This window comes from Oncorhynchus masou, chromosome 12, assembly GCF_036934945.1.
Source record: "Oncorhynchus masou masou isolate Uvic2021 chromosome 12, UVic_Omas_1.1, whole genome shotgun sequence".
NCBI lineage: Eukaryota > Metazoa > Chordata > Actinopteri > Salmoniformes > Salmonidae > Oncorhynchus > Oncorhynchus masou.
Window position 1 is genome coordinate 4,203,048 of NC_088223.1, and position 12,251 is coordinate 4,215,298.

The 12,251-nt window shown below is 42.6% G+C and overlaps 1 protein-coding gene across 1 annotated transcript in view; it reads right to left on the bottom strand.

Moving 5' to 3' along the window:
• LOC135549478 (CUB and sushi domain-containing protein 1-like) overlaps positions 1–12,251 on the bottom strand; it is a 1,027,892-nt gene that overhangs the window by 391,065 nt on the left and 624,576 nt on the right. The window contains 4 exon segments of the mRNA XM_064979475.1: positions 2,050–2,219; positions 5,676–5,864; positions 10,651–10,866; positions 11,544–11,660. Coding sequence (XP_064835547.1) covers positions 2,050–2,219; positions 5,676–5,864; positions 10,651–10,866; positions 11,544–11,660 — 692 coding nt within the window.

Genomic DNA, 12,251 nt, shown 5'->3' on the forward strand with positions numbered 1-12,251 from the left:
CATCTGTAACACAACAACATGTAAACCATCTGGAACACAACAACATCTGGAATACTGTAACACAACAACATGTAAACCATCTGGAACACAACAACATGTAAACCATCTGTAACACAACAACATGTAAACCATCTGGAACACAACAACATCTGGAATACTGTAACACAACAACATGTAAACCATCTGGAATACTGTAACACAACAACATGTAAACCATCTGGAATACTGTAACACAACAACATGTAAACCATCTGGAACACAACAACATGTAAACCATCTGGAATACTGTAACACAACAACATGTAAACCATCTGGAACACAACAACATGTAAACCATATGGAATACTGTAACACAACAACATGTAAACCATCTGGAATACTGTAACACAACAACATGTAAACCATCTGTAACACAACAACATGTAAACCATCTGGAACACAACATCTGGAATACTGTAACACAACAACATGTGGGAAAAGTCAGTGGGTGTCAATACTTTCTGAAGGTACTGTATCCTGAATCTAAATGAAAGAAACCACCTCCCTCCCTCCCTCCCTCGCTCCCTCCCTCCCTCGCTCCCTCCCTCCCTCCCTCCCTCCCTCCCTCCCTCCCTCGCTCCCTCCCTCCCTCCCCTCGCTCCCTCCTCCCTCCCTCCCTCGCTCCCCCCCTCCCTCCCTCCCCCTCGCTCCCTCCCTCCCCTCGCTCCCTCCCTCCCTCCCTCCCTCCCTCCCTCGCTCCCTCCCTCCCTCCCTCCCTCGCTCCCTCCCTCCCTCCCTCCCTCCCTCCCTCCCTCCCTCCCTCCCTCGCTCCCTCCCTCCCTCGCTCCCTCCCTCCCTCCCTCCCTCCCTCCCTCACTCACTCCAATCTATCCCTCCCTCCCTCCCTCCCTCGCTCCCTCCCTCCCTCCCTCCCTCCCTCCCTCCCTCCCTCCCTCGCTCCCTCCCTCGCTCCCTCCCTCGCTCCCTCCCTCACTCACTCCAATCTATCCCTCCCTCCTTCCCTTCCTCCCTCCAATCTATCCCTCACTCAAATCTATCCCTCACTCCAATCTATCCCTCCCTCCAATCTATCCCTCCCTCCAATCTATCCCTCCCTCCAATCTATCCCTCACTCCAATCTATCCCTCACTCCAATCTATCCCTCCCTCCAATCTATCCCTCACTCCAATCTATCCCTCCCTCCAATCTATCCCTCCCTCCAATCTATCCCTCACTCCAATCTATACCTCACTCCAATCTATCCCTCACTCCAATCTATCCCTCACTCCAATCTATCCCTCACTCCAATCTATCCCTCACTCCAATCTATCCCTCACTCCAATCTATCCCTCACTCCAATCTATCCCTCCCTCCAATCTATCCCTCCCTCCAATCTATCCCTCCCTCCAATCTATCCCTCACTCCAATCTATCCCTCACTCCAATCTATCCCTCCCTCCAATCTATCCCTCCCTCCAATCTATCCCTCCCTCCAATCTATCCCTCCCTCCAATCTATCCCTCACTCCAATCTATCCCTCACTCCAATCTATCCCTCACTCCAATCTATCCCTCACTCCAATCTATCCCCCACTCCAATCTATCCCTCCCTCCAATCTATCCCTCACTCCAATCTATCCCCCACTCCAATCTATCCCTCACTCCAATCTATCCCTCACTCCAATCTATCCCTCACTCCAATCTATCCCTCCCTCCAATCTATCCCCCACTCCAATCTATCCCCCACTCCAATCTATCCCTCACTCCAATCTATCCCTCACTCCAATCTATCCATCACTCCAATCTATCCATCACTCCAATCTATCCCTCCCTCCAATCTATCCCTCCCTCCAATCTATCCCTCCCTCCAATCTATCCCCCACTCCAATCTATCCCCCACTCCAATCTATCTCTCACTCACTCCCTCCCTCCCATAAACATACTCTAAGAGGTTTCCGCACTAAGCTTATGCAAGCATGCAAACAAATACGCACACACACACACACACACACACACACACACACACACACACACACACACACACACACACACACGCTCTTTGCCTCCCTCACTTTGAGCATGTCATCGTCCTCCAGGCTGAAGTCTCGTGCTCGGAGCTGGATGCCTTTGCCTGGCTGGGTCTGTATAGAGTAGATACACTCGTGGTGGTTCCCATAGTAACCTGGGTAGTTAGGAGACAGCAGCACTCCCTGCATGCCAGTCACCGAGGATCCACACTCAGCTAGAAGAGAGAGAGAGAGAAGGAAGAGAGAGAGAGAGAGAGAGAGAGAGAGAACCTGCTTAAACCTTAAACCTGCTTCTCTGGAGACATGCAGGGGGGGGGGGGGGATAATGTAGGAGAGACGAGAACTGATGACCTCTGACTGGATGGAGGTCAACGTATCTGTGACCCTTTCTACACATTTACAGTATTTTGATCTGTCAAATTGAAACACGAACAGAAACTCACTGCAGACAGAAAACCACTCGAATCCATCAAAAGGACAACTGAAAACCGTTCAGCCAGCCGTCAACTCATATTCATGTAGTTGCCTGACCCAGTTTCTCCCAAACATAGAAAAAGCAGAAGGCCAGATAACAGAAAAGCAAAATAGGAATTCAACTGGAATGTGCAATCTCCATAGACAAACATTTTGCAGTAGAATGACCTTACTGAAGCACTCAGTGACTTTCGACGTGCCACCGTCATAGCATGCCTCCTTTCCAACAAGGCGGTATGTCAAATGTCTGCCCTGCTAGAGCTGTCCCCCGGTCAACTGTAAGTGCTGTTATTGTGAAGAGGAAACGTCTAGGAGCAACAACGGCACAGCCGCGAAGTGGTAGGCCACACAAGCTCTCAGAACGGGACCGCCGAGTGCTGAAGCGCGTAATAAGTAAAAATCCTCTGTCCTCGGTTGCAACACTCACTACTGAGTTCCAAACTACCTCTGGAAGCCACGTCAGGACAATAACTGTTTGTCGGGAGCTTCATGAAATGGGTTTCCGTGGCCGAGCAGCGGCACACAAGCCTAAGATCACCATGCGCAATGCCAAGCGTTGGCTGGAGTGGTGTAAGGCTCGCCGCCATTGGACTCTGGAGCAGTGGAAACGCGTTCTCTGGAGTGATGTATCACGCTTCACCATCTGGCAGTCCAATGGATGAATCTGGGTTTGGCAGATACCAAGAGAACGCTACCTGCCCGAATACATAGTGCCAACTGTAAAGTTTGGTGGAGGAGGAATAATGGTCTGGGGCTGTTTATCATGGTTCACACTAGGCCCCTTAGTTCCTGTGAATGCAAATCTTAACGCTACAGCATCCAACGATATTCTAGACGATTCTGTGCTTCCAACTTTGTGGCAACGTGCCAACGTCAAGAGTACATCTCGTGGAAAGTCTTCACAGAAGAGTGGAGGATGTTATAGCAGCAAAGGGAGGGACCCAATCCATATTAATGCCCACAATTTTGTAATGAGATGTTCGACCAGCCCGGTGTCCACATACTCTTGATCATGTAGGGTATTTCTCTATTTCATTGTAACAGTTTAAGCTGTTTTCCTATTTTTATGATTCCACCTGCTCTCCTTAGTTAGACCTGCAAACGTTATAGTTCAATTCTATTAATTACGAGGGGCTCATTTTTACACTACCACCACTGCTGACTATCATTCCTGCCGTCTAATGAGGAAGTGATTTGGAATGGGACGCCAGGTGGGTGGATTTAATTATCAAGTAGAAAAGAAAAAAACAGCAGTTCTCTGGACCTCGTCGGGTAAGATATGAATACCCCCTTTTACTCATAAAATATGCAGTTTTTTTTGGTGACACTGGATTTTTGTAGAACTAATTCTAACCATTTAATCCACTCTCTATATCTCGATAATCCACTCTCTATATCTCCATAATCTACTCTCTATATCTCCATAATCCATTTAACATACCATCATAATCCAATCTCTATATCTCCATAATCCACTTTCTATATCTCTATAATCCACTCTCTATATCTCCATAATCCACTCTCTATATCTCTATAATCCACTCTCTATATCTCTATAATCCAGTCTCTATATCTCCATAATCCACTCTCTATATCTCCATAATCCACTCTCAATATATCTATAATCCACTCTCTATATCTCTATAATCCACTCTCTATATCTCCATAATCCACTCTCTATATCTCCATAATCCACTTTATATACCATCATAATCCACTCTCTATCTCTCTATAATCCACTCTCTATATCTCCATAATCCACTTTATATTCCATCATAATCCACTCTCTATATCTCCACAATCCACTTTATATACCATCATAATCCACTCTCTATATCTCCATGATCCACTCTCTATATCTCTATAATCCACTCGCTATATCTCCATAATCCACTCGCTATATCTCCATAATCCACTTTATATACCATTATAATCCACTCTCTACATCTCCATAATCCACTCTCGATATCTCCATAATCCACTTTATATACCATCATAATCCACTCTCTATATCTCCATAATCCACTTTATATACCATCATAATCCACTCTCTATATATCTATAATCCACTCTCTATATCTCTATAATCCACTTTATATACCATCATAATCCACACTCTATATCTCTATAATCCACTCTCTATATCTCCATAACCCACTTTATATACCATCATAATGCACTCTCTATATCTCCATAATCCACTCTCTATATCTCCATAATCCACTCTCTATATCTCCATAATCCACTCTCTATATCTCTATAATCCACTCTCTATATCTCCATAATCCACTTTATATACCATCATAATCCACTCTCTATATCTCCATAATCCACTTTATATACCATCATAATCCACTCTCTATCTCTCTATAATCCACTCTCTATATCTCTATAATCCACTTTATATACCATCATAATCCACACTCTATATCTCTATAATCCACTCTCTATATCTCCATAACCCACTTTATATACCATCATAATGCACTCTCTATATCTCCATAATCCACTCTCTATATCTCCATAATCCACTCTCTATATCTCCATAATCCACTCTCTATATCTCTATAATCCACTCTCTATATCTCCATAATCCACTTTATATACCATCATAATCCACTCTCTATCTCTCTATAATCCACTCTCTATATCTCCATAATCCACTTTATATACCATCATAATCCACTCTCTATATCTCCATAATCCACTTTATATACCATCATAATCCACTCTCTATATCTCCATTATCCACTATCTATATATCCGTAATCCACTCTCCATATCTCCATAATCCACTATCTATATATCCGTAATCCACTTTATATATCTCTATAATCCACTATCTATATATCCGTAATCCACTCTCTATATCTCCATAATCCACTATCTATATATCCGTAATCCCCTCTCTATATCTCCATAATCCAGCCGGATGTGTAGTACTCTCTGGTGCGGTATGGGACGTGTTGTTGAAGGGGAAGTGTATGATAGTGTGCATCAGGCGTAGGTGGCGGTATATAAAGTTGTATTTAAGGTTGTGGGAGTGTTTTCCAGTCTTCTGGATGAATGGAAGTGAAGACGAGGTGGGTATAAATTGATGTACAGTAAATGACTGCGCGCGAGGAGTCGATGAGTTGAGGTCGGTTGGGACAGGAGGGGGGGTGAACAAAGACAAATTAAATCATGTGACCACCTACCAACACACCTTGGCAGAGGGGAGCTCCACACCCTCCTCCGCCCCCCCAGACACGTCACCCTCGCCGGCCCCTCCAGACGGTAACCAGGGAAACAGGAGAATATGAGCATGTCCCCCACCCCAAACTGTAACCCCTTGCGGGTGCTGTAGGGAGGAACTCCCGGGTCTTCACATGGCTCCAAGTCATACTCTGGAAGAGGAGAAAGGGATGATTTCATTAGTGAGGATACCCATAATACAATGCAATAGGATTTCTTCTAGTTGATCCATGATCACCGAAACAGTCAGCCGTCGATATACAGTGAGCTCCAAAAGTATTGGGACAGTGATTTGTTGTTGTTGTTGTTGTGTTGGATCTCCAGCACTTTGGATTTTGACACGGCTGACTGTCAACTTTAATTTGAGGGTAAATTCATCCATATTAGGTGAACCGTTAAGAAATGAAAGCACTTTTTGTACATAGTCCTCCCATTTTAGGAAACTAAATGTATTGGGACAAATTCACTTATATTTGTATTAAAGTAGTAAAAAGTTCAGTATATGGTCCTGTATTCTTAGCACGCAATGATTACATCAAGCTTGTGACTTTACAAACTTGCTGGATTCATTTGCTGTTTGTTTTGGTTGTTTTTCAGATTATATTGTGCCCCAATAGAAATTAATGGAAAAATAACGAATTGTGTCATTTGGCAGTCACTTTTATTGTAAATAAGAATAGAATATGTTTCTAAACACGTTAATGTGGATTCTACCATGGTTACGGATAGTCCTGCATGAATCATGAATAATGATGAGTTAAAAAGTTACAGACCAACAAATATCATAACCCCAAGACATTCTAATCTCTCACCATTACAATAACAGGGGAGGTTAGCATGTTATATCATACCCAACAAGACATGTTAACTTCTCACCATCACAATAACAGGGGAGGTTAGCATGTTATATCATACCCCCAAGACATGCTAATTTCTCCCCATTACAATAACAGGGGAGGTTAGCATGTTATATCATACCCCCAAGACATGCTATCCTCTCACCATTACAATAACAGGGGAGGTTAGCATGTTATATCATACCCCCAAGACATGCTATCCTCTCACCATTACAATAACAGGGGAGGTTAGCATGTTATATCATACCCAACAAGACATGCTATCCTCTCGCCATTACAATAACAGGGGAGGTTAGCATTTTATATCATACCCCCAAGACATGCTATCCTCTCACCATTACAATAACAGGGGAGGTTAGCATGTTATATCATACCTCCAAGACATGCTATCCTCTCACCATTACAATAACAGGGGAGGTTAGCATTTCATAACAGCTGACATTAACTTGTCTTAACCTGTGATAATAGGGTCATAACAGCTGACATTAACCTGTTATAATATGGTCATAACAGCTGACATTAACCTGTTATAACCTGTTATAATATGGTCATAACAGCTGACATTAACCTGTTATAACCTGCTATAATATGGTCATAACAGCTGACATTAACCTGCTATAATAGGGTCATAACAGCTGACATTAACCTGTTATAATATGGTCATAACAGCTGACATTAACCTGTTATAATATGGTCATAACAGCTGACATTAACCTGCTATAATAGGGTCATAACAGCTGACATTAACCTGTTATAATATGGTCATAACAGCTGACATTAACCTGTTATAATATGGTCATAACAGCTGACATTAACCTGTTATAATATGGTCATAACAGCTGACATTAACCTGTTATAATATGGTCATAACAGCTGACATTAACCTGTTATAATAGGGTCATAAGAGTTGACATTAACCTGTTATAATAGGGTCATAACAGTTGACATTAACTTTAACATGTTATGACACATTTAGGCCTGTTGTGACATACTGTATATTGTTTTATTTATGTCATATCAGCTGACATTAACCTGTTATAATATGGTCATAACAGCTGACATTAACCTGTTATAACCTGTTATAATATGGTCATAACAGCTGACATTAACCTGTTATAACCTGTTATAATATGGTCATAACAGCTGACATTAACCTGTTATAATATGGTCATAACAGCTGACATTAACCTGTTATAATAGGGTCATAACAGCTGACATTAACCTGTTATAATATGGTCATAACAGTTGACATTAACTTTAACATTTAGACATGTTGTGACATACTGTATGTTGTTTTATTTATGTCATATCAGCTGACATTAACTTGATCGGAGGGCAGTCAGCTCTCCTCTCCTCTAACTGTCATAACCTGTTATAATAGGGTCATAACACTGTCATGACATGTTGTGACATACTGTATATTGTGTTATTTTAAGGCTGGTCATGACATTGACATCAGAGTGTCAAAACACACCACGCAACGAAAAACATTCCATTACATCACAGCCTCCTTGTCAACAGTATGTTTATGTTAATATTACATTTATTTTTTTAATTGACCATATTAAAATTATCATTGTTATTGTGCAATGCTCTGTTTCTGATGACTGGGATGAAGGTAGGAGCAGGACAAGACACCCTCTATTAGACTGATGACTGGGATGAAGGTAGGAGCAGGACAAGACACCCTCTATTAGACTGATGACTGGGATGAAGGTAGGAGCAGGACAAGACACCCTCTATTAGACTGAGGACTGGGATGAATGTAGGAGCAGGACAAGACACCCTCTATTAGACTGATGACTGGGATGAAGGTAGAAGCAGGACAAGACACCCTCTATTAGACTGATGACTGGGATGAAGGTAGGAGCAGGACAAGACACCCTCTATTAGACTGAGGACTGGGATGAAGGTTGGAGCAGGACAAGACACCCTCTATTAGACTGATGACTGGGATGAAGGTAGGAGCAGGACAAGACACCCTCTATTAGACTGAGGACTGGGATGAAGGTAGGAGCAGGACAAGACACCCTCTATTAGACTGATGACTGGGATGAAGGTAGGAGCAGATATCAGCAGCAGGACAAGACACCCTCTATTAGACTGATGACTGGGATGAAGGTAGGAGCAGGACAAGACACCCTCTATTAGACTGAGGACTGGGATGAAGGTAGGAGCAGGACAAGACACCCTCTATTAGACTGATGACTGGGATGAAGGTAGGAGCAGGACAAGACACCCTCTATTAGACTGATGACTGGGATGAAGGTAGGAGCAGGACAAGACACCCTCTATTAGACTGAGGACTGGGATGAAGGTAGGAGCAGATATCAGGAGTAGGACAAGACACCCTCTATTAGACTGAGGACTGATAAAAGGACATGATAAGACTATCTGCCTGATATGACTACGATGGTCGAAATGATTCTTGACATTGGCAAGAAGTATATTTTCTATTAGTTATTTAATTAAAGCATGATGAACAAAATACTGTAAAGAATTCAATTCAACAACAACAAAGGACAAACTTGTCCAAAAACGAAAGGAACCTTCTTGGCAGTGGAAAAACTAATTTGAATGAATGTGGGTTTTGACACTCTTATGTAGGTGTTATAACCAGCCATAAAATAACACACTATATGTCACAACATGTGTAAATATATGGGTCATGGCAGTGTTACAACAGTGTTACGACCATATTAAGGTAGGTTATGTCAGCCGTTACGACATGGTTATAACTAGTTATGTCAGCCGTTACGACATGGTTATAACTAGTTATGTCAGCCGTTACGACATGGTTATAACTAGTTATGTCAGCCGTTATGACATGGTTATAACTAGTTATGTCAGCCGTTACGACATGGTTATAACTAGTTATGTCAGCCGTTATGACATGGTTATAACTAGTTATGTCAGCCGTTATGACATGGTTATAGCTAGTTATGTCAGCCGTTATGACATGGTTATAACTAGTTATGTCAGCCGTTACGACATGGTTATAACTAGTTATGTCAGCCGTTACGACATGGTTATAACTAGTTATGTCAGCCGTTATGACATGGTTATAACTAGTTATGTCAGCCGTTACGACATGGTTATAACTAGTTATGTCAGCCGTTATGACATGGTTATAACTAGTTATGTCAGCCGTTATGACATGGTTATAGCTAGTTATGTCAGCCGTTATGACATGGTTATAACTAGTTATGTCAGCCGTTATGACATGGTTATAACTAGTTATGTCAGCCATTATGACATGGTTATAGCTAGTTATGTCAGCCGTTATGACATGGTTATAACTAGTTATGTCAGCCGTTACGACATGGTTATAACTAATTATGTCAGCTGTTACGACATGGTTATAACTAGTTATGTCAGCCGTTATGAATGGTTATAACTAGTTATGTCAGCCGTCATGACGTGGTTATAACACTGGATGTCAAGTGTTACTACACATTCTGTTCTTATTTACAATAAAAGTGACTCCAAAATTACACCATACATTATCTTCCATTCATTTCTATTGGGCACAAAATAATCTGAAACACAACCAAAATAAACTGCAGATGTTATGTCAGCCATTAGCCTTCATCCAAGTGTGACGTAATCATTGTGTGCCTGAGTAAGGAGCCAAAACAACAACAACAGAATGGTCACTGTCAAAATATTTTTTTCGGGAGGTCACTGTTGCTCAGTTTCAAGTGGTAGCCTGTCTTCCTATCTGGCTCAATGACACTAGCCTGGTACCAGAACATTGTTTTAATGTGGTCAACTCATATGGTCATTGTGGCATGACAACAACCACAAGACACAACAAATAAACAGGTCTGGGAACAGGATAGTTCCATATTCCTCCTAGACAGATAGGGAGGCACACACATATACACAGATACTCATATGTGTTTTTGGTGGCTCTACAAATGCATTACATCATACAATAGGTTATTCTCTCAGTATTATCCACATGTTCCTCTGTAAATCTTCATAGCTCTATTTCATGGTCCTTTGAGGCATTATTCTACATTTATAGCGGTTTCAAAGTTCCCTTTCAATCACAAGCAGAGGATGACCCAACCCCTACCTGAGAAGGTGATGTTGAATCCCTCGTAGGAGACAGAGAAGTCTGACAGGAAGCGTATCTGAGCGGTGTAGTTCCCATACAGGCCTGCACTGAGGGTGGGGGGCAGTGTTGAGCCCGTTAGTCTCCACAGGGGCTCCGGGAAGCTGCCGTTCTCTGTCACCAACAGGTGGTCATGAGGAGACTCTAGGTGGAATGTATGGAAGGTGAACTGGACACCTGGTGGGGCAAGAGAGAGAAAACAGGAGAGGAGTCAGCTACACTCTTCCTGTTGGGCAGGAGAGGGAGAGAGAGCGGGACATAAAGCAGGAGAAGAGTAAGCTTGGATCATGTGTTTGTACAGCTGAATCTGATCGTTTCGAACACTTGATGGAACCTTTCGGATGACAAATACAGTAGAACCTATTTTAGGGTTGGCTTGGCTGTATCAAATACAGTATAACCTATTTTAGGGTTGAGGGTTGAGGAAACCAACATACTTTATGAAGAGGAAACCAAGATACTTTATGAAGAGGAAACCAAGATATTTTATGGAGAGGAAACCAAGATACTTTATGAAGAGGAAACCAAGATACTTTATGAAGAGGAAACCGAGATACTTTATGAAGAGGAAACCAAGATACTTTATGAAGAGGAAACCAAGATACTTTATGAAGAGGTAACTAAGATAAGTTATGAAGAGGAAACCAAGATACTTTATGAAGAGAAAACCAAGATACTTTATGAAGAGGTAACCAAGATATTTTATGAAGAGGTAATAACTCTAATAGTGATGTGACTGGGGGGTTGGGTATCAGCGGTGCAGGGATGTCTTTAAAGGGCCTGAAACATGAAATGACAATGTCAGTGAAATTGAATGAGACTGAAAGCATGTAGACAGGAGTGGCCCTGCTCACCTTTCCCGTGGGAGGACTCTATCATCCAGGTGCAGTTGAGGTTGTGAGGATAGAAGTCAGGAAACCCAGGAGAGAGGATGGTACCGGTGTTACCCTGAATATAACCTCCACACAAAGCTGCAGAGAGGGGGGTGGGGGGGAGGAGAGGGAGGGAGGGAGGCATAAAGAGAGGAGGGTTAGAGAGAGAGAGAGAGAGAGAGAGAGAGAGAGAGAGAGAGAGAGAGAGAGAGAGAGCGAAAAAGAGAGAGTGAGAGGGACAGAGACGGAGAGAGAAGAGGGAGAGAGAGATAAAGAGATAGAGACAGAGAGAGGGACAGAGAGAGAGAGACCGAGTGAGAGAGAGACCGAGTGAGAGAGAGACCGAGTGAGAGAGAGATAAAGAGAGAGAGACAGAGAGAGGGACAGAGAGAGAGAGACCGAGTGAGAGAGAGACCGAGTGAGAGAGAGACCGAGTGAGAGAGAGACCGAGTGAGAGAGAGAGAGGGAGACAGTAATGGTAGATACTAGAACTACACTTAATGAAATGTCCCCAGGTTTCACCATGCTCTACAGTGCAGTTTACTAGCAGTGCCCTTCTGAAGGACACATACAGAGAGGTGGATATCATCAATATCATTATACAGGAGGAGGAAATCAATACTGGCCTTAAATATAAAAGCCTTTACAGTGAAATAGGAAGGAGAGTCATAGATAAAAATATTTTACGGA